The sequence below is a fragment of the Astyanax mexicanus genome, chromosome 24 (assembly GCF_023375975.1).
Source record: "Astyanax mexicanus isolate ESR-SI-001 chromosome 24, AstMex3_surface, whole genome shotgun sequence".
NCBI classification, from domain to species: domain Eukaryota; kingdom Metazoa; phylum Chordata; class Actinopteri; order Characiformes; family Acestrorhamphidae; genus Astyanax; species Astyanax mexicanus.
In genome coordinates, this window is record NC_064431.1 from 11,975,866 (window position 1) to 12,000,634 (window position 24,769).

The 24,769-nt window shown below is 38.9% G+C and overlaps 1 protein-coding gene across 2 annotated transcripts in view; it reads right to left on the reverse strand.

Annotated features, from left to right (window-relative positions):
- The window catches only part of asic1b (acid-sensing (proton-gated) ion channel 1b), a 496,417-nt gene that overhangs the window by 454,868 nt on the left and 16,780 nt on the right, over window positions 1-24,769 (reverse strand). For both annotated transcript variants that reach the window (XM_022682367.2, XM_022682368.2), the window contains exon 3: window positions 3,828-4,023. In XM_022682367.2, coding sequence (XP_022538088.1) covers window positions 3,828-4,023 — 196 coding nt within the window. The remainder of the gene's footprint in view (window positions 1-3,827; window positions 4,024-24,769) is intronic.

The window sequence follows — 24,769 nt, forward strand, 5'->3', positions numbered from 1 at the left end:
TCCTTCACTGCTCCACAGTGCTCTCAATACAGGAAGCTTTATACCCCTCTAGAGCTCATGCCTGGCATTATGCATGGTGTCAACAGGTTCCAGTTTATCAGTTCTAAAAAAGTTCTATTGGTAGTACTTCCTAGGAACATTTTTAGCAGAACAAACTCAATGCAATTAATTAAAAATAAACAATATTGTGGGTTTCCCAACACTTTTGACCATATTTACTATATTGACTATATCTTGTGATGGGATACCTGTATGTGAAAAGGATATTGGATATTGCACAACCCTAATGCCGTGGTGTTCAATACACATTGGAACCATTCCCAATGCCAGGTGTGGGATATAGAGGGGTACCCACTGTGGAGCAGTAGAACTGTGTTCTACTGAATGATGGACTTCCATCTTATTCCATTTGTATTGGATGATTTGAGCCTGAACTAATGCTAAACTGGCATTCACTTGTGGCAGCATGCAATCAAATCATCCACATAGCAATGTTCCAGCCTCTAGAGTAAAACCTTCTTAGTAGAATAGAAGTGGTTAGGGTAGCACAGTGGGGGTAAAATCCCTGCTAATAAGCTTGTTTTCAGGAGCGGCGCTGGATGAGCAGGTGTCTACAAGCTTTACTATGTGATAAAAACAATGTGTAAACAAGGCTGAGTGTGTGTGTGTGTGTGTGTGTGTGTGTGTGTGTGAAGAACATGTGCAGCGGTTAATCACTGCGAGAGCGACTCTTAACACACCATTAGTGATCTCTGCTGAGCTGTTATCTTCCAGTCCAGCCCCCACCACCATCAGCACAATCCCACCGAAACATCAGCAGAACGACCTCAACACACACACTTTACACAACATTTCACACACATACAGAAAATTAGCCACATTATAACCACCCTAAGCCTGTAAAACATCTCAGGACCCTGAGAAATCTCAATAAATGTTGTTAATAATGTGGCAAGGCCTCCTTTCACACTGTGAAATGTTCTGAGTATGAAGAATAGAAGCTTTTGTCCAAAAAAGTCATCTTCAATCTTCAGTGGACATTCAGCCTCATGTGTTCTGAATAACTCTGAATAACCAACCAAGTTAAGTAAGGCATCTCAGGCATGGGGAAATAAATATATTTTTTAAATATCTTTTTAATATCATTCAGAGACCACTTTCACAATATCAAAGAACAAAAAGCACACAGCACGTGATTCCTGATTTTTCTGACAAACCAATATTTCAGTATTCAATAATCAATGCTTTAATATTACAACAGGTTTGCACGAACAAATATGGAATAATTTGTGCACACAAATTGGCTATAAGCTTGCTAAAAGCAAGTAATGAATGCACCTTACAATAACACCCTCTTACAGCCATAATGCTGTTGGTTCCATTAAGTTCAGTCTGCTGTTAAATTGACAAGCTATCTTGCATATTAAATTTCGAAATCAAGAAATGCAATGTATGAATACTAAGCCAAAAATGTATTTACTGTCTGCAGCACGTAAGAGCTTTGTGAGATACCCATAAGAGCCCAGAAACATTTTTGAATATTGATGCCAAATTGAAATTTACGTAGATACACAGAGAGCATGGAAACCACACCCAGATAGGGACTTGAACCCAAGACCCCAGCACTATTTTAAGGCTAATTGTATTAAGGATAATACAATTTCAAAAATGTATCATTTTGTTCCAGAAATCAGGTATTACTTATAAGTACAACATTTGATTTAGGTGTTTGAATAGTTAGAATAGTTGTAACAAAACTGTGAGCTAAAAATACATTCTGAAAATAAGGTCAGATGAATAAACACAGCTTCACGCACTGTCCTGTAGTGATGCTCTCAGGATGTTCTGTGTCGCTCAGGGACTTCATGAGTTAAACCGAAGAACAAAGTGCTTTAAGGAATCTGTAAAACATACAGCACCATGGGTTCTTTGTAGAATTTAGGATATTTTAAGACCTTGAAAAGTGCTGCAGATACCACATGTAATGCCGTTCACATCTAATGAGGTGTGTTAAAGGTTTTGTCAGAGGCTGTTTAATTTCCAATGCTCTGCGGATGCATTCAATTAAATAAGAACAAAACAGAAAGAAAATGGAGAGTTTAAAACATGTCTAAACTTGGGATCAACTTCCACTTCTCTGTATTTTTACTGTGGTAAATCTGATACTTGATGTAAAAGGATCTTTGGGTTGTAACAAAACATTTAAAAAGGTGCTATTTTCTAAACAGCATCATCCAGTTAGTCCAAAGTGCCACCACTTCATTATCCCAGCACTGTGCTCTCAGCTTCAAAGCCAAACTCTGACAGTGTGGCTTATTATCCAGGCTATTCAATCCCCCATTCAGAGTGAAAAACATTAACCTGATCACGCACAGCAGAGCGTCTTTTTGATCCACACACAATGTGGTCATTTATAACCTAGTATTCACTCAGCTCATCATGTCTGAGAAAGGAAGAGAGGCCCTTTATTTTTAGCTAAGTTTCTACAAACATTATCCAGCATCGTTTTAATTCATCAGTGTGGTTCTGATTCTGGTCCTGTGTTCACACTGGCATGCATCAACTTGTCTATAGCTCTTTAAGTTTGTCTTTGTAGGTGTTTTCAGGGAGTAATTGTGCGTGAGCATGTAGTGGCAGGCCAGTAAGCATGCTGGCTAGTCTATCTAGCAAGCTACCGACTGATGACCAACACACCAGAGACACCAACAATATCTGCTACTTATTTTCACAATTCAATAAGCAATTCAGTGAAGCAATTAGGCCAATCTAAAACGTATTCTTTTATTTACATAAAGATAAAAGACAATTAAACCGGTGAATGTTTTTGAAAGTAAATAAAACAATTGCCTTAACTATATTATTTTAATTAATATATTTAGCAAGCAATAAATAATATCATTTAGGAAGTGCAAGCTAGTACAATATAAAACTTATACAAACACATTTTTGTGTAATGCAAAACATTGTTTATTATTGTTGACAAAATTACAAAAACTATCAAGGCAATACGACAATACTAATAACACAATGCTGTAAATAATGTAAACTGAAATATCGTAAAAAATCATATTCCTCTAATATTCCTCTAATATGATTAATTAAGAATAATTTTATATTGCAATGTATATTCTACACCTCATTTATCTTTGAATTGTCTCTGAATATCAGCATAGATGCATCATTTAAAAACAAGAAAAGGAGAAACATCGATTCCAGGCCTTTCTTCCATATTCAGAAACTTACTGCTAAAAAAACTTCAGAAAGGAGAAACTTTGGACCTTGTACCTCCATGTCTGGTATAATGAAGTAAGTTTAAGTCATTACAGCTAAAAACGAAAGAAAAGTTTAAATTAAAAAAACACAACAGCTGTCTGGCTCTAGTGTTCAGTTTCAAAGCACCATGACGAGACTCCAAAAAGAGCACAAACTAAAGTCTAATGATGAAGTCTGGCCTCAATCAACCTTAGCCAAAAAAACTAAATCAAACCTCAAAAGAAGAACAGCATCAGCTGAAAGAGAGAGACCAACCAATCAGTGATGCAGGAATTCAGTCGGGAGCATGGCGTTTATTACTCAGTTTCCAGATTCAGCGACTGAACCTTTCCGACGAGCCGGACCGCCAGGAAACAAGAGTCTGTTAAGTGCACCTTTACCATGTCATTATCTCAGCACCAGATCAATACGGATCCTGTAGGTAAAATAATCTCTGCAGATATCTGCAGCAGTAAGACCCACAGCAGCAAGACCCACAGCAGCAAGACCCACAGCAGCAAGACCCACGTTAGTGAGACACTCAGTAGGAGACAGCTATGGACATGTCCACTTACCACGGTGAAGTCCTCAGCACTGCACTCCACCCCCCGGTAGTAGCAGGACAGCAGCATGTCCTTGATATCATGGCCTGTTCGATCGTAGAACTCGCGCATGTTGAAGGGGCGTGGCTTAAAGGTCAGGAAGTCGGCCTTGACCTTCAGGGTCTCCAGCACGCTCTCCTCCACTAGGTGGGTGTCCCGGATTTCATATCTGAAGAAACAGAAAGCACAAGAGCACATTCTGTAAGAGTTGTATATTGACAAGAACGGTACTGTACGTCTGTAAGTTGCAATAATTTAAGTCTGTAAAATCTTGGTCAAAGAAAAGTAAACTTTTTATGCAGTCAAAACAGTGGAATGGAAGAACAAGCCTGCTGTCTAGTGGGCAGAGTTTAAACACAACACAAAATATACCACTGTCTGCCACCAATTAACCAAATCTTCATGCTCGAACCCAAGACCTCAGCACTGAAAGCCCTGGAGGGGAGCTCTGGAAGCATTCGGGGTGCAATGCAGAGTCACTCCAACAGCATGCTGTCCAATCTAACAAGCTGTGGTATACTGTCACTTTAAAAGTGGACTTTGCAAAAGTCCAAGCTTTAATCTGTAATCTAGAGCTCTGGCAGCAGTCTGTGGAAAATTTCCTTTGGTAGCACATCCTAGATTGGGGAAATCAGAGTTGCAGAGAATGTAGTCACTTTAGAATTAGGCTCTGGAAGCATCCAAGATGCAATCCAGACTCTCTCAAGCTTCATGGAACAATCAGAAGTAGAGGTCATGGCAAAATCTGTGGTACTGATGAAGTCACTCTGGCATCAGGCCTAGAAAATGTTGTGATGTAGAGTTGGATGCGCAGCCTGGGAATATTCATAATTGTCATTAAGAAACAATTAGGCAGGGAATTTTAAGACGCATGCAGATAACTCAAACAAGATCGATGTAAAAATTTGCAGTGGAGTCACACAGCTTTAAGACTGTACTAAACTCTAACAGACGTTCTCCATCTTTACCACACTTGGCTACATTAAAGTCACTCTCTAAAAAGGTTATGTTTCATTTCAAACAGAACACCGTTCCTGCGTGACCTTCCTTTGTTCTGCTCTTTCCTTCAAAAGCTGCTCCCTCTAAAAAGAAGGCTTGTCATGCAGAATTTAGAGAGCACGATTTGGGACCTGAGCGTTTGAGATTAATAGGGAGTGTGGGACATGGTGGCAGAGTGTCTCGGGAGGCGTCAACAAAGAGGCGTGTTATGAGGTGTGGGTCTGACACAACATTCAGAGCGGTGCACTTTCAGGCCGTCAGGTCCACGTCAGGCTTAATTGTCAGTCGAGCGACGACGTGGGACCAAGCTCTGAGAGCAGAAACAGGACAGATGAGCCGGCAGGTTTAACTCGCTGCTTACAGATCGTGTTTATAAACAAGAGAAATCTGAATGCTGAAATAAAGACCAGTGTAGAGCTGAGGTCTGTGGAAAGACGTCTTTATCAGCTTGATCTAGAATAGTAATCATACGGGGAGGAAGGTTAAGGTTTCTGTCACGTTTCTGATAGATTTAATTCTGCCAAATTAGGCTGATTAAGTAATTTTTTATATCACATCATCATGCTTTATGCTGCACTCTAAGAAATATAAGTAAGGGTACAAAGCTTGTCGCTGGGGCTGTACCTTATATTGAGGTACAAAAAAGTACCTTTCAGTGAAAGTCCTTTTTTGTACCCATGGTTTTTGTGGCAGTAAAGATTATAAAGATTGTAAACGTTATCATCAACTAAATATGGCTCAAAAACTTGATGATCCAAATTTGTCTGGCTTTCAAATAAAAAAATGTGCAATAAACATATATAGTGTTTATTAGTACCGTGATACAGAATACTGATTGTACCTTTTGTGTTTAAATGGTACAAATCTGTACTTATTGCTGTTAGAAATTATTTTGTACTTCAGAGGGAACACATCTGACCCTGTAAAGACCAATATTGTACCTTCAATGGTACAATTATGAAGAGTGTACCTTTGAGTACAAAAAAGTACTCATATCGTACCTCTGTTTTTTAGAGTGTGCAATCTATAAAACCAATTCAAAATCCAGTCTTGAGAAGGGTGTTTATATTATTTTGTGTTGGTTAGATTTGTTACACTTTGATTTAATAGGGCAGTGGTGGTCCAGCAGTTTTTGCGCCCCTACAGATTTATTTTATTTTTGCTTTTTGTCGATGTATACTTACATTTATCAGATTAACAAACATAGTTCAATATCACATTGATATAACCATAGTAAATATAGTTGAAAATGTAATTTATTAAGGGGAAACTATTATTTAAGCCAACCTTTTCCAATGTGAAAATGTAATTGCCTCCTAACCTAATAACTTTGTTGTGCCACCCTTGACTGCAACAACTGCAATCAAGCTTTTGCAATAACTGGTAGTCAATCCTCACATCTCTGTGGAGGAATTTTGGTCCACTTTTCTTTGCAGAATTGTTTTAATTCAGACACATGGGTTTTCAGTATGAACTGCCTGTTTAAGATCCTCCCCAGCATCTCAATCTGACTTTGACTAGGTCACTCCAAAACCTTCATTTTCTTTTTTTTTTTAAGTCATTCAGAGGTGAACTTATTGGTGTTTTGGATCAACGTCCTGCTGCAGAACCCAAGTACGCCTGAGCTCAAGGTCACGAACAGAGTGCCAGACATTCTCCTTCAGGACTTTCTTGTAGAATAGAAAATTCATGGTTTAATGAATGAAAGCAAGTTGTCCAGATCCTGAAGCAGTAAAGCAGCTCCAGATCACACTACCTTCACCATGTTCCACTTTCCACTTTTTGTGTTTTACTCCAGATATAAAAGAAACACACATTCCAAAACTTCCACATTCCTCTTCATTAATTGGGGCAATTACTTTTTCACATAGTGTCAGATTTGTTGGAATAATTCGTTTTTTTCCCTTCATGTAATTAAGTTTGACACCTCTGGTGTAATGGTTTTTAGTGCTAAACACATACATATCTGAAGTTATGAAAATAACAAAAACTTTACAGAGTTCAGTCATGAACATTTTAGTGCATGCAGGAAAATGTTGGGATGTTTTGCGTACCACCACACTGAGAGAACCACTGATCCAGGCTTTAAAAATAAATATAACTGGAACTTTATTTGATCCTTAGCAAAACTTCAGCTCCTGACATATTTCTGACTGTCTCCAGCATCACTGTGAAACAAAGCAAAACTTTTTCACCAAAGAAGCTTCCACCTGTTCTGTTCTTAACCCCACAGTCAAGTCAGCAGGAGAACAGAGGAACACATGGACAGCTTCAGACCTGAGCCCACACTGCAGGTATAAATACAGCCTCAGACGAGAGACGAAGCGAGAGCTGGTGATGATAACATTGCGGTGGATGATCGGTAACCTGCCCCTGCCCTTACCCTCAGAAAGACCTGAGAGACTGGAATGCTTCCGCCCCCAGAGTTCCCTGGAACCGCCCAGACAACCGCCCTCTGAAGCTGGAGAGATGAGTTTATGGTTTAACTCTAAGCTGCAGACTATTCTATACCAATGTCTATTTAATGTGGAAGGTCAATAACTCCCCCTTCTCATTAGGGCTCCCCCTATCACTAGTAATGCCCCAACACCAGAGTGTGCCTTCTCCAATACATGTTAGGCCAAACCCCGCCTCTGTTCAAAAAACTGCCAATGCAGCATTACTAGGTTCCGCAGCAAACAGACGCCTGTGCCAACCAGCATCAATATGAGAGTAATAAGGGAAGAGAGTGCCACCTACCCACCCAGAGGGAGCATGGCCAAATGTTCTCTCTCAGACTCCTGCTGCTGAAAGCTAGGCAGTAAGATAAGGAATGCTTGGAATGTGTGGCAAGGCCTTAGTCATGTAAATTAGGCTGTCTTTAATTAGAAGTATTTAATAAAATGATTTAAGCACTGATAGCATCCTTGATATGCTTTAAAAAGTATATTGTCACCATCATAATAAGGAAATGTATCCTAATAGGATAAAATACCTTCATATTGCTCAGATACAATGGTATGTCCAAGTTTAGGCACCGCTGATCAATTTCAAGATTTTTCTTTATAAATTATTGGTTGTTCAAATCCGCAATTTCAGTTAAATATACCATATAACAGAAGAACACAGTGATATTTGAAAAGTAAAATGAAGTTTATAGGATTTACAGAAAGTGTGAAATAATTATTTAAACAAAATTAGGCAGGTGCTTAAATTTGACCACCCAAACAGAAATAACAGCATCTAAAAGCTTTCTATAGCTTCCAATGAGAGTCTGGCTTCTGGTTGAAGGTATTTTGGATTATTCTTCTTCATAAAACATCTCTAGTTCAGTCAGGTTTGAAGATTTTTGATCATGTACAGCCCACTTTAAATCACACCACAGATTTTTATAATATTCAGGTGTGGATTGAGGACTGAGATGATCATTCCAGAACGTTGTACTTGTTTCTCTGCATGAATGCTCTAGTAGATTGTGAGCAGTGTTTAGTGTTTGGGGTCGTTGTCTTGTTGAAGTATGCTTCAACTTCAACTTTCTCACTGATTCTTGAACATTGTTCTCAAGAATCTGCTGATATTGACTGAAATTAATGCGACCCTCAACTTTAACAAGATTCCCAGTACCTGCACTGATCACACAGCCCCACAGCATGATGAACCACCACCAAATTTTACTGTGAGGAGCTTTAAGTGTTTATCTTGGAATGCTGTGTTCTTTTTCCGCCCTGCATACCGCCCTCCAAATAACTCAATTTTAGATTCATCAGTCCACAGCACCTTATTCCAAAATGAAGCTGCTTGTACAAATGTGCTTTAGCATCTCAAGCGACTCTGTTTTTGGTGCACAGAAAAAGCTTCTTCTGCATTAATCTCCCATACAGCCTCTCCTTGTGTAAAGTGTGCTGAACAGTTAAATGATGCACAGTGACACCATCTCCAGCAAGATGATGATGTAGGTGTTTGAAGTTGCTCTGTGGGTTGACTATGACTGTTCTCACCATCCTTCTCCTCTGCTTATCTGAGATTTTTCTTGGTCTCCACTTCAGGTCTTAACTAGAACTGTGCCTGTGGTTCTTCCATTTCCTCACTATGATCCTCACAGTGGAAACTGACAGCTGAAATCTCTGAGACATCCTTCCCCTAAACCATGATGTTGAACAGTCTTTGTTTTCAGGTCAGTTGGGTTAGTTGTTTTGAGGCTCCCATGTTGCCACTATTCAGAGAAAATGCAAAGAGTATGTGTATGTAGGTTAAGGGTCAATGAGCTTACCAAAAAGAGTTGTGTTCCAATAATCAGTGCTAAAGGTATTCAAATAAATAAAACAACAAGGGTGCCCAAATGTATGCTGCTGCCTAATTTAGTTTAAAGAATTATTGCATTTCTGTGAACCCTATAAACTTCATTTTACTTCTCAAATATCCCTGTGTTCATCTGCTATATGATATATTTAACTGAAATTGCTGATCTGCACAACCAATCATTTATAAAGGAAAATAATGAACATTTTTTGTGTATAGAACCCCATTTTTGGCTTTTTTGTTCTGTATCTTGCTTTAGAAAGTATTAATTCCCTTACTGGCACTAGAAACTCATTTGGGGCAGCAAAACTGCACCAACTGCAAGCTGTGACGAGTTGCAGTATCTGGAATTCCACTCCTTCTTCGGACTGCCGGTGAAGCTGCAAGGCTAATGGTGCGGCATGTGTGATTTCGCTAATTGAAAAATGGCATGCAGCTAATCAATGGCAAATTTTCACAAACACATTAGCTTGATAACGGAGCTAATTGCTTGCTGCTCGAGGCCAGCCAAGGGGAGACAATGAACAATGACAAGAGGTCAGTGCTGTTTTTTTCCTCCTTTTTTTAGCTAAAAGGCACAACCACCCGTCACCATTTTCCAGTGGAAAAATGAGGAGGTAGAAAATGATTAGGAACTTACTGTTTGTGGGAATGTGAAACTGCCACCAGCACCGGTGATTCATTTATTCGTAAAGCTATATTGAATTTCAACAGACTGCTGGGTATTTAATAATTGCTCGGAGCGATTGCTGCCTTTGCTGTACAGTCCTTAAGAAATATTCCAGATTGGTGAGCGTGTGTAATCACGTTCCACCACTCCAGAGATCTGAGAACTTTGATTCTTTAACAGTCTGATACCTGAGTTTGTCCTACAGATGCAATTCTACATCTAATACCTGTAGTCTTTACATGGTAAAATCTAATTAGTCCATCTATATAACCTAAGGGGAAAAAAATGTTATATAAAGACCTGTATAGATTACTTAATAATTTACTTTAGATGTACAGTGTGGTCCATAAGTATTTGGACAGTGACATGGTTTGGGCTCTGCATGATACCACACTAAATTTGAAATAAAAACAAGTGAGATGTCTTTAAAGCCTAGACTGTCATGTTCAATACAATGAGTTTAACCAAAATATATTACAAAGCATTTAGAAACTGTAACCACTTTTCTACAAAGCCTCCTCACCTCAGGGGCTTAAATATACTGTATGTTTTTGGGGTAACGTCTAATTATTATTAGACTTTCTATTACTGATTTGTATTTGCTACGTCCTATTAATTACCTTGTGGCTGTTGTAAAGAATTCTTTTCTTCACCATGGAAAGCACTCTGTGATGATTCCCCACTGTTGTATTTCTATGGATGTCTATAGGCTATTTTGAATTGCCAAGTTCACCACTGCACTCTTTTTTTACCAGAATGTACCAAACTGTTTATCTGGCCACTCCTAACATTTCTGCTATCTCTCTGATGGGTTTTTCCATTGAGAGCTCATTTCACTGCATGTTGTGGGTTCACAGTAACAGCTTCCAAATGCTAATATCACACCTGGAATCAGCTCCTTTTACCTGCTTAACAGATGATGGATTAATGAGAGAATAGCCCATAAAATCCTTAAAATAGCTTTTGAGATGATCTGACCAATTACTTTTGAGGCTCTGGAATGAGCTTTGTAGATAAATGACTGCATAAACGCTTCATAGGATATTTTTGTTTAACCCCATGAATTAAATCTAAAAGGATACATTTCAATTACATCTCATTTATTTCATTTCAAATCCAGCATGGTGTTATGCAGAGCCCAAATAGTTAAAATTGTGTCTGAATATTTTGGGCCTAACTGATCTTCTGACTTCTGATTTACTACTACGACTTACAGACTACTTCAATTTACTGTTGTACACAACTCAATTAAGTATAGTGTAACTTGATATCACTCAAATTCAATATTAAGAGTAGTCTGTTTTATTTAATACTGTGCATTTGAGCCAGTTTAGGCTTTTAGATTAAGCCAATTTTTAAGTCACTCTCAGCACTGGAGAAAGGGGTAATTCACTTTTCAGGCCTTAAATAATACAACCCATCAGGAATGACCTGCACACTGACGGGACAGGAGGACACACCCAGAAAGCAAATAAGTGGTGCTAGAAGCCAATTGGAAATGAGTTTTTGAGTTTTACTCATCAAGGTTGTGCTGCAAAAACATAAATATCACACACAAATATCACCATATTTAACAGAAAAAGCTTGGGGTATTATGGGATGTTTAATGAAATGATTCATGCGGTCTTTCTGTATTTCCTAACCTGTCCTGTCTGGAACCGGAGATGAGATGCTGCTACTGAGCATGCTCACATGCTTATGCAGTCTTTGTTACTAATTAATAGTTTTAGATTATGTGCTCTCATAACAATAAGTACAGTCATTTTTCACTCTGCATGTAACTGAAACTGAAAAACAACTATGAAAAAGTGAATTCAGTTGAATAAAGAATACTTATTTATTTAAGTTATGACAATTCTGCAGTTAACAGTGTAAATTCTACAGTGCTGAGCCCTCATTGAGAACGTTCTTTAAGTGGCGTCCTTGAACAAATTAAATGAACAGTTGTGTGTATGGAGACTGGAAATGAACCGGCCTATCATGATGTCTGGCTGATGGATGTAAATTAGTCAGCACACAGTTACTGTGTCATTATTATATCATTACAGGTCATGGAGGAGGTCTGCAGCTTGGTGTTTGTTCAGTGGAACATCAGCGTCAAGCTGTTACATAATCGCTTCACATTGCAGAGCAGCTGAAGCACAATGAGAAGAAAAATATGATTCTACTGAGTCACTACTGCAACGTCACCTACATCAACATTCACCCACCTCTACCAACTCACCCACTACTGCTGACAGCGAGCTCACCACAGCCACCTGAAGCGCCCCTTCATAGATCCAAACAATATCACACCACTGAATTACAGTACATTTCCAGCTTGGGTATGTATTATCCTTTTAACACGGTCAACACTGGAGATTAAAGTTTGGAACTGTAAGCTCTGGGTCCACTTCCAACTCTTCCAGTTAAATATGGCCATCTTTTAGCTCAGAATTTTCATTATTTCTTTTGGAAACACATTTTACAGATCAACAAATCTAATGCTTTAGATATTAAGCAAAACTGACATTGTGATCTTTTAATATTCAGTGAAATTGTCACACCTCCCTTTCCTACTGCACCTGTGTTTACCTGTTTCTGTGTTACCTTGCAGCTCCAGATTTAATTGTCCTGAAAGTACCACACTCATACATCACCACCACATTCACACCCTCACAAAGCTAATGACATAACACCTCCTAAACCACAATCACCTGATTATCAATTTTACCTGTCTCCCTTACTATATACAGTGCCCTCCATAATTATTGGCACCCCTGGTTAAGATGTGTTCTTTAGCTTCTCATAAATTGAGTTTTGTTCAAAATAATATAGGACCACGATGGAAAAAAAAGAGTAAAATACAACCTTTAACTCAAGTAAATTTATTCAGTAGGAAAAAAATCCCACATTAAGAAATAATTATTTAACATCAAATCATGTGTGCCACAATTATTAGCACCCCTGATGTTAATACTTTGTACAACCCCCTTTTGCCAACAAAACAGCACCTAATCTTCTCCTGTAATGTTTCACAAGATGGGAGAATACAGAAAGAGGGATCTTTGACCATTCCTCTTTGCACATTCTCTCTAAATCATCCAACGACCTGGGTCCTCTCCTCTGCACTCTCCTCTTCAGCTCACCCCACAGGTTTTCAATGGGGTTGAGGTCTGGGGACTGAGATGGCCATGGGAGGAGCTTGATTCTGTGTGCGGTGAACCATTTCTGTGTAGATTTGGCCACATGTTTAGGGTCATTATCTTGCTGAAAGACCCAGTGACGACCCATCTTCAGCTTTCGGGCAGAAGCCACCAGATTTTGTTTTAAAATGTCCTGGTAGTTTAGAGCATTCATGATGCCATGCACCCTAACAAGGTTCCCAGGGCCTTTAGAAGAGAAACAGGCCCACAGCATCACTGATCCCTGCCGTATTTCACAGTGGGCATGAGGTGCTTTTCTGCATACTCAGCTCTTGTGTTACGCCAGACACACTTAGAGCATTTGTTGCCAAAAAGCTCTACCTTTGCTTCATCTGACCAAAGCACACGGTCCCAGTTGAAGTCCCAGTACCGCTTAGCAAACTCCAAACGTTTGCGTTTATGATTGTGAGTGAGAAATGGTTTCTTCCGTGCATGCCTCCCAAACAGCTTGTTGGCATGTAGATAGCGCCTGATGGTTGTTTTGGAGACTTTGTGACCCCAAGAAGCTACCATTTGTTGCAATTCTGTAACAGTGAGCTTTGGAGAACTTTTTATTTCTCTTATCATCCTCCTCACTGTGCGTGGTGGCAAAATAAACTTGCGTCCTCGTCCAGGCTTGTTTACCACTGTTCCAGTTGTTTTAAACTTCTTAATAATTCCTCTGACAGTAGATATGGACAGGTGTAGGCGAGTAGCGATTTTCTTGTAGCCATTGCCTGACTTGTGAAGGTCAACACACATCTGCCTCACTTGAATGGTATGTTCCTTTGTCTTTCCCATGTTGAAGATAAATGGCCTCTGTGTCACGTCATATTTATACCCCAGGGAAACAGGAAGTTGTGAATTACTAATTAAATGTTCCTACATACTCTGATCAACTTCGTAAACTACTGTAGAAGTGACAGAAATACTTTTATTAAATTTATTTCCTAAGAATTGTTAGGGGTGCCAATAATTGTGGAACAGGTGATTTTATGAAGAATAATTATTTCTTAGTCAGGGATTTTATTTCCCCCTTAAAATTTACTTGAGTTAAAGGTTGGACTTTACTTTTTTTTCCCATCGTGGTCCTATATTATTTTGAACAAAACTCAATTTATGAGAAGCTAAAGAACACATCTTAACCAGGGGTGCCAATAATTATGGAGGGCACTGTATACACCTGCACTTCACTCTGGTTCTGTCCAGGTATACAAAGCGTGTATCTTGCCTGTGTATTGTTTATTCATTGTTTGACCCATTTTTTGTATTTTTGACAGCTATTGCCCTTCTATACTGCCTACCTTGTTATCGCCCTGGACTGTTTCACCATACGTGGTATGTTCTCTGCACATTGTGTTTGTCTTCTGGTTTTATCCTTGCCTGTTTGACTACGATTTTGGATTATCCTTATTTCACAAAGCCAATTTATTGTATCCACACATGTCTCATCCCTGCCTGACCCTGACAGAAATGTACTGTAATATTAACAAATACAGGTGAAACAGCTTTACCACCATTTTAATCAAACTTAGTGTTAGTTAATGATAAGGCCCTTTATGTATCCAATATTAGAGTGAGATAAATCACACTGGGCAAATATCACTGCCATCCAATAAAAAATGTGTTTCTCCACCATATTTTTCCAGCTTCTGATCCCTTTGGGTGCTACACATTTCTGACCAGTAGAAATGTTGTAAAACCAAACAGATCAAATTTTCTCATCCCTGTTAACTCAAAATCTTTCAATAAACAGTGACAATGGAACTGTGGTAAAATCCCAAAAACACACTCCAGGTTCGTGCTATAAGGTATAATATTGGCACTGCTGTGCTGATCTACAGCTGCAGAATTATTGCTTAATTATAGATGTACAAAGTGTCCTATATGATCAGTGGAGATTAAAAAATTGATAATACACAAACTAGGAGGTGGTCATAATGCTATGCTTGATCAGTGTACTACTGAAGTTATAGAAGATCTTTTAATGCACTTATACACTGTCAGCCTCTGAGCAACTCCAGGACTCCAGCAGCAAAACTTTTAGACACTTGATAGAAATGTTCCATCTCTCTCCGTCGGCCCACAATCAATTTGCTTCATCCACAAAATCGATAAAGATTAATTAATAACAAGAAGCCATTCTGACACCAGCACTCCATTTCTCACTAGCATAAATTCTGCAGGAGCTTCAGGGGATTTGTCTGTGTTTCTGTGGTAAACCGAGGCTCACTTCATCAAACTGACACACAAAGTGCCACCCAGAGCGTTACACTTACACTTACATCTGATAAAAGCAGTGATTTGAGTGCATAAGCCACTCTGTGGGCACGGGGGCAGTGGCACGGAATATCCGTGGCCAACCGGCCTGTGCCTGATGATGATGAACCCGGGTTGCTGTGGTAACAGTCTACAGTGATGGTAAAAATGCATCATTCTTTAATTTATTTATTTCACTCATACCACAGTAACAGTAATATTCTTTTATTCTTTATTCTGTTTATTGTTTATGTAAAATCTGGGTTTGCAACACTGAATATCAATCAATCAATCAACCTTTATTTTCACTCGGGAATACACTGAGGGTGACCCTTATTTACAACGCCAACAAACATTTACAGTTTAAAAGGGATTAATAAGAAATTAGAAATAATAAGGAACAAAATAGTACAAAAATAAAAAATAAATTAAATACAAATTTCAAACCGACATTTAATATAGATGAATATACAAAAAAACAATAGAAATTTTTAAAAAGTCCATAAAATAAAGACACATAAAAAGTAAAGAATTTATAAAATATAAAAAAAGAAAAAGATAATAATAGTAAAATTAAAGTTTCAGTTTCAAATCATGGAAACAGCTCACCAAAATCTCAACCTGTCCTTTATATTTGATAATATTTGATTCACTTTTTTTACAGGTCTTTATTCATCTTGAATTTATTCGACTGAACTGAGTTTTATATTATATTTCTGAACTCAGCTCTGCGCTGTGGAAGAGAGAGATGCGGTGCCCGGTTTTCTCTGGGTTTAATAACAGTAAAGATGGTGGTCATGGTAAGTTTATTACCATTGCTTTGCTGTTTGAACTACACTTGATCTGCTCCGTGCTCCGCCAATCTCCGCCATGCCGTGCGTGCAGCTCTTTAGAGCGCTGGATGAGATTTTAATTAATGAATTAATACATTTTACTAAATTTACTACATGTCCCCGTTGTTAAGAAATGAATGCTAACATATAGCTTTACAGGTCTGTGTATTTCACATATTTAGATTTTTTGAAGAACTGAGGGGCGTTATGAGAGGCGAGAGCAGAATGCCTATATCTGCTATATTAAACTATAATTATTATCTCCAGGTACTGAACATAAATATAAATCATTATAAATCTCAGAATACAGTGGCTTGCAAAAGTATTTATACCCCTTGAATTTTTTCACATTTTGTCACCTTACAACCACAAATCTAAATACAAAGTGCTATGTGCGGCTGAAAAGTAACACTGCTCACCATCCTGAACACACCATCACCAAAGTGAAACATGGTGGTGGCAGCATCATGCTGTGGGGTGCTGGTCAGAGTGTATTAAATCTCAGTCTCTAGATGCGCAAAGCTGGTAGAGATAAACCCCAAAGCACTAACAGTTGCTATGGAAGAGAATGGTGGCTCTAGAAAACCATATATCATTTTCATTCCACTTCACAATTATGCAATACTTTGTGTTTGTCTATCACTTAAAATACCTTTAAGTTTGTTGTTATAAGGTGACAAAATGTAAAAAAGTTCAAGGGGTATGAATTTTTATTGTAGGCCACTATAAATATAACTAATAATAACTTATAGTTACTGTGTAGATTTTTAGGTATATTTTATTTTATAGTTGATTGCTGAAGGCTCTGGGTGAGGTGTTTTTTGCTGTAGTAAAGAAGTAATGGTATGTGGATCTGTCCCAAAAATGTCAGTTTGACCCTACCTGAGCACGTTCTGTTCAAGCCCCCAGTCATTATGAGCCTGAGCCTGATTTAAACCCGTAAGTACAGCATTAAAATGAAGCTTTCCACTACGATTCTGAGTAGTTTTAATAAGTGAAATCTGTTCAGAATGATGTTAATGACAGAGCAACAAAGAAGAAGCATATTTCTGTTATTTAGGAAAAGGGTTTATTAAGAATGGAGTGTAGTGCAGACGAGTGGAGGAGCTGGCGTGTGTGCATTGTGCAGTCCAGCGCTGTGTGATTATGACATTCAAACTTTTTTAAGATCACAATGTGATTTGTTACTTTTTTTTATAAAAAAATAATAATAATTACATTCGTAGGCCTACATCACAGACTTTTCTTTACTATGGAATTCCATATGTGTCTCTTAATTGTTTTCATGTTTTTATATTAATCAACAATATAGAAAATAAATTAAATAAAGAAACAAAGAAAAACATTGAATGAGAAAGTGTGTCCGAACTTTTGACTGGTACTGTGCATAGATACATCTTAACTTTGTACCTCGTGTCTCAGGTTTCTGTAAAATGCTTTTTTAATAATACGGGCCCTTTAAAAATGATTCAATTACTGTGTATGCGAGCTGCTGTGTTGTATAGTCAGAGTTCTTCTGTTTTCTGATTTTTATCAGGGCGGGTACATGTAGCGCAAAATTAAGACACCGGCGCCTCGAGCCAGGGACAAATATAAGATGAGGACGAGTGAGAAAATGGGCTGCAGCTTTTGACTCTGAAGTCATGCTGCCGTCGCTGGAGCTGCTGCCACTCGAGCTGCCGCACCTAGCCTCGATTAAGCTAAGCGACTTAATTAAATTGGACCCGTAGCTTGCTGTCGTCTTTAGGGGACGAGGCTGCCAGGAGAGCACTTAAGACGTAGCACCCCCCACCACACCATCCACATCATCCACATGCACAACCCCCCCCCCCCCCCCCCCCCCCCCATCTCTGCAGCCCCTGCAGCTTTGGGTCTGAGGGCTTTGTTAAACCAGTTTGTGTGTTTTTGAGTGTATGTGTGTATATATGTGCGTGTGCTCGTTTTTAATATTGCGCCACCACAGCTCCCAAAAGTAATCAGACGCGGGGCACGGCAGGAGGGGGAAAGCGGAGGCACAATTGGATTATAGGCCATGAGCACTTTAATTTCCACATGATGGCTTAACAAACTGCGCAGGATCTGCATCATCTACGCCTCACCGTCGCTCTGCACCTCGCCGAAGCGGCAGCAGTAAATAAAAAGCAGCTTTTTACTGCGGCACAACCTTTTTACAGCAAGTCCTGATACAGCCTTCATTATACTTCCTGCCACAACAATTGTGCAGTTATTAAGTCCTTACCCTTGTGTACACTCCTAGAATTAACTACGATTTGGGTCTGAAAAGTTCTCTCCCCGGGAACAAAATCCCTTCTTCTAGAGATTTATGAAAAGTTCTTGGATCACAACAAGCAGAAGTTAGAAGTTATTTTGTGATAAAGCAAATAGCCTACATATTTCCAAGCACTTTTCCGTGATATCTTCTCAGAAAGCATTCTTATACCACATCCATGTCTAAGAAGGAGCATTCCAAGTACCAACATATTCAATCCGATAATAGAAACAAGCCCACTATAATCCAAATGACTTCCAGACATGAGTTCATACTCCTCACATTATTATACTGCAGAATTATTCTATTGCAGAAAAAAGTGCCTTTACCACATGCTGTTCAGCCTTTCTTATCTGAATTAGCTTTTCAATAATCCCAAAGAGGGAACTCATCTCATGCCGCCAAAACAACTCTGACCCGTCAAAACACAAACTGCACAAGCCCTCTGAAGGTGTTTGCACCCCTGTGCTATCTGACATCAAGATGTTAGCAGCTGATACTTTAATTAAGACTTGCACAACAAAATGAGTGCGTCGCATGCACCCAATAATCCATTCATACCTGTAATATTGCAGTTATCTAATTATACCCAGAAGTAGTCATGTAAACAGCATACTCCAGTTTCTTATATCATAGAGTAAGGTCTAAAAATCTGATTAAAGAGAGCTCGATTTTAAATCAGTAATCAGATTTCTCAGTGCATGTATACTGGGATTAATCCATCTCAGCGTGAAAAACAGAGAGTGGAAGCTAAAATAAGTGAAGTAAGGAATGAATAACACAGAACCTGTGTCCAAACACTTCAGGATTGATGCCGTTCCCCTACAGATTTATTTTGTTGTTGCTTTTCCATCATACATATAACCCTTTCAGACCCTGCATCCATTACAAAGGAAATCATGTATTTTCTCTATTTTAAAATGGTTTGTTGCACACAACACTATTTGAGAGCTGTTGTCCATCAGTACAGACCATGAACCAGCCAATAGACAAATAACTTTCAAATCCAAAGCGCTGCCGTTTGCTAAGGGGTGTTCCTTGCTGAATAAATAGATTCACCTATTTTACCCTTTCGTATTATTAATTCATTAACACTGACCTTAACTGAGGTGGGTGTGGCCTGCAGTTCTTTAGATGTTGTTTTGGGTTCTTTTGTGTTTTTTTTAATATCTACTCAGGTTACCTTTCTTTGATGTTACAGTTTGTTTGATAATCAAAAAAATGTAAGTATGGAAAAAAAGCAAAAAAAAAAAGAAATCTGTACAAGGTGCATCTTCTGCGTGCGCGTATCAGCAGCTCTGCGTCGCTCTGTGGTTTAAACCATGTGGGAGGGGACATGAGGCCCGGCAGACCAATCACAGCTGCGGCTGTCGCATCAGGCGTAGCGTAGTTCCATTTCCAGAGAGGTGCGCATCAAGCTACACCGTAGGGTAAGCAGCAATGAGTAGTCAATTTGGCAAGTGGTACTTCCAGGTGTTGCACCAAGGAAATCAGATTCCCTTCGACTGCAATCACATCCCACAGCAGAATGAGCAAAACAGACTACTCTTATTTCTGTTCATAAATAAGAGTTAAATAAGAGTTACAGTATATACAAGAATCACCAGCTTAATCTGTTGTACCTGTACTTCTGTGTGACATGCCTACAGCACCTTCCACACCTGCTGCTATTTTTGTTCAGAAAACTCTAGAAAGTCTGAAGATCCAGACCAACCAAGGTTGATGTGGAAGGTACGGACCACTGCATACTGGAGAGGGGGATTTAGAGATGTTCTGATCCAGTCCAGTCGCCTCAAACCTCACAGATTTTTTTCTGATTAAAGTGTCTCAGATACTTACATTTGACCATTTGATGGAACAGACTGTTCATTTGCTGCTTAATATCTCCCATCACTTAATGGTGCCATTAGTTCCTGAACAATCATCAATGTTTTTCAGTTTTGTTCAGGTATTAATGTTATGGCTACTCATTTTGAGATACTTGGAAGGGTTCCCTGTGGAGGTGCTTATATTTCTTGTAGTGTTTTATTGATCAGCTGTACTGCTATGGCATTTTAGCACAACTGGTTATTGTATTATGTTCAGATTTTACAGCTACACTGCAAAATAATTGATTTCTAAACCTCATCAGCCTGTAATAGGAAAAGGTATAATCATGTTTGCACTGATACTGAGATACTGACAAGATTAAATACAGTACACCACATGTCCAAATGTTTGTGGACATCCCTTCTAATGAATGTATTTAGCTACCTTAATTAGCAGCCATTGCTGACACAGATGTGTAAATGTAAACACACACAACTGCCAGAAGAATAGAACTGAGAGAGCATGATAAACATGAACCTATTATTACTGTGTTTAATCTAAAGCCAGGCCTAACCTAGATGTGTATTACAACCCCATTCCCCACCACCACCACAGCGTTGTGTTATGGAGTAGAGTAAGTGTGTTCTCTGAAAAGATGAAGCTTCAGCCTATACTTTTTGATGAGTTGGAGATGTTTCTTAAGTTCAAGTGGACCCACATGGGTGGAAAGTGGGCTAGAGGGGTTCCAGGTCGGCATGGTCTCTGAGTGGGTTTGTTCATGTGTTGTACAGCCCACCAGCCAATGTGTTACAGCCAACCTTAATCTCACAGGGGTCCCAAATAAGCCAAATATATCCCAATATTTTTGTCCTTATAGTCTATACGCAGTGGCATATATGTATTTTTAAGTTTGCTGAATTATAAGATACATTACATAGAGGCTTTCTTCAAAGTTAAATTAAACTGCAGTAACAATTTCCAGTATTTTAAACCATTTCAAGTAAAGTTCTATTTTAATACAGCATCAACCCATGTCTAAATTACAGCCCTCGCCTTGCTGATGAGCAGTGAGTGACGTGATCTGCTTTGTGGCTGAATTTTGGCCTGCTCATAAAAAACTTGGCACCTGAGACAGCCGTAAACACAGCCCAGCAGGGCCTCTGCCCTCTGGCCCTCCTCAGCTCTGAGCAGCCCGCTGGTGGCGACCATTTATTCCTCTTCAATCATCCCAGCAGCCACCAGCGCTAAGCCTATTATTTACAGGCCTCTTCCAATCATGCATTCATTCACAAAATGAGTCGTTCCACCGCTCACTTCAGCAGCGCAGGCTTTGATTGGCAGCTGTAATTTCTGCCGGGGTTTCTGCATGGCATTCAGACTGGAAGTGGATCTTCCCTCATTTACTCACAGTTAAATCTGTGACTGTTGATGCACGCCAGTCTGACTCTGATATGGCTAAAGATTATGATTATTTTAAACAATATTCCTGGTAGCTTAGCCTCGTAATCATCTCAGCAAATCTTAAACAGTCAAAACAAGAACACAAGAAACAACACATTTCTTAAGAAAATAAAGTAAAGAACTCCTGGACACCTCATTATCCTGTCCAAAAAATAAATCTTGAAGGTATATAAGGGTAATAGGTTAAAAAAGCTTGTTAGACATAGTTTTCAGACAGACTTGTTTCTTGTGCTGTTTTTGTAGCTTAGTTGCTAAAAGAGAGAGAATAAACTGATGAGGAAACAGTAAGTTTTCAAACTTTTAATAAAAGCAAGGGAACAACGATAGAAGGTCTCAGGTCAGATCAGTTCGAATAGATTAACTACACAAGGCATTCAGTGCTGTAGAGGTACACACATTATGTACAAATGTATATAATAATGTGATATTTGGAGTCTATACATCTCCAAAAGCAGACACATTTATTCAGTGTTTTATTTATGCTGTAATTTATTCAGCATAAATAAGTGTAGGAAGTGTCGTCTATCAGTATAGAGCAGGTCAGCAAAGAGGCAAATACATTTGCTGATATATATTCTGACTTTGTTTAAGAGACGTCTTATTTCACTCTAATTCAGAAGGTCTCTTTGAGAGCAGCTTACAATTTAAATATTTAATATGAACTGAAGGACTTTCTTTCAAACTGTCAAACCAGCTGACCCTACAAGACTGGAGTGTGTGGGTGGCTGCTAACATTTACTGCACCATTCCACTCAAACCAAGGCAGCCCTCGTAAATGTAATGACAGAAAATCATTTGATTCCAAATACATTATAAAATGTGGGCAGAGACAGGCATTTGTGACAGGTCTGAGAACCTAAAGATCTGAAGACTAGATGACTGGAAGACATGACAATCTTAAGACCTAAACATCTAAAGATCTGAAAACTTGCCCATTTAAAGTGACCGGCAAATAAAAAAAATGAATGACCTAAAAAAATGAATGACCTGCAGTGATCTTAAGGCATGATCTGAAGATGTTAAGATATAAGACCTGATTATTAGACGACCTGAAAAGCTGAATGTCTGATTCTTCTTATTAATATATGAAGACCTAACAATCTGTTCACCTGAAGACCTGGAGAATTGACAATTTAGAGAACTGATAACCTAAACACCTTTAGATTTGAGGAATTGAAATCCTACAGATCAAAAGACTCGACAGATCTATAGACTTGGGGACTGGATTATTTGAAGAACTAAAGATCTGAAGGTCGATAGGTCCACTATCTTCTTCTCTCCTTGTGGGAAGAAATGTTTCACTCCACTCTGATCCACGGCAAAGCTCGCCAGACATCATTTCAGAGCTTATAATGACTGCGTTTGCTGAGAGTAGAGTTGAGAGAGCTCTACTTTAAAAGGCCCTTTAAAGACACTATGAAAACGTAGAGTTAAAGAAAATTCTTCTGCAGAGACGAGCTGAAGAACACTGAATACAGTTTCTCTTCCTTCAGCTTCTTTTTTTCCTTTTTTCTTTCAACCCTGTAGCATGCCCTCGGTTTCTCCTCATTTCCGATTCTCCACGCTTGACTGTCCCTGTCCCTCATTCCTCGGAACGTCGGCCCGTTCTCCGTATTTTAACTCGCGCTGCTCTTCTCGTCACGGAGCTGAGTGGGACGGAGGGCCAGGAAGCACAGGAGGGCCTGTTTATCAGCGCGGCGACAGTGTGGTTTCACAAACGGTGCTAATTACACGGGGATAAAGCCTTGTTTATCACCCAGCTTACGAGACACCAGTTAATTGCCTCGGCTTGTCATCCCTCACTCTCTTCTTCTCTCGCTCTTTCTATGGTTTTCTGAGTCCACTCCAGCCTCTGGTTCTTGCTTCTTGCACTCTTCTTTCTGCTTTCACCTTCCCTCAGAAACCAGCTGGCTCACATGGCAACTGCGAGGTAAAGAGGACGTGAATGCTCACTGTAGGCTCTATCTCCAGCATGAAAGCATTTAAAGCTTCTTCAGATACATAGAAATGTCTTTAATGTATCATCCGGAGACTTCAGTGTTATACCCTTTACCTCAGGGATGGACAACTGAAGGTTAACATCAAGTAGAGATCACTGATGTCCCTGATCTAACAGACCTTCTAAACCTGGCACTTAAACCAAAAAACTGAATCCAGTGTGTTTAACTAGAAAAGCAATAGAAAAATACCCCTCAAACAAATGCATTAAATATCAATAGAATAGAATAGAATAAAATGCCTACTTAAACATACAGAAAAAAAAGTTTTTTTTAATCTGCCAGCAGACATTGCACTAGAACACTAGCATCCCCGATTAAAACAAATGCTTCATATTCAGATGCGCCTCCATCTATTTAACCTAGCAGAGCCTAACTGCTACGTCTGTTAGCATCACGGTTCCAACACAGCTTAGGCCAGCTGTTAGCATCTCAGCTAAACTGCTTCAGTCCAGCAGAGCCCCACTTGCTGTATGCCAAAACACATATCTGGCGATGTGACTTCTTCGCCACCACTTTGATTTTCTGCACACATTAAACAAGGTTGTTACTTTTAGTAAATGTTCTGCAATGAAAAAGATAGTAGACATCAACAGAGAATGTACACGCAGCCATTAAACCAAATGAGGCAGAAGGAAGGGAGAGTTTGAAGGAAAACTTAGTACATTTGATCTATTTCTCTCACAAAAGTCTCACAGTCATCCAGGATCCATGCTTGTCCAACTAAAAAAATAGCAGCAATGGAGGAACTATGATGCTACCAGCCAGACCAATCATAATTGTTAAAATTTGAAAAATGATAGTGAGTACAAACGAATAACTCATCTACATTCACCTCCAGCATGTTTTTTTCCTTTATTTAATTCAGAGTACATTGAGGGTGGCCCTCATTTACAATGCAGCCCAGCACTGACATAGGGAATTGGCAGAAATAACAACAACAACAAAAAAGTAGATAGAATAAAGTAAGTAATAAAAAACATAAAAAACAGCATAATAAGGTATAAGAATTATTTAAAAAAAGAGGATAATGAAAAAAAATTAAGATATAAAACAAATAAGGTAAAAGTAATAATTTAAGAGTAGGAATCATAAAATCATAGGTAAAAAAAGGTAATATAACTGATAAAAATTCAACTACAGATGAATAAATAAAAAACAAAACATATCAAATAG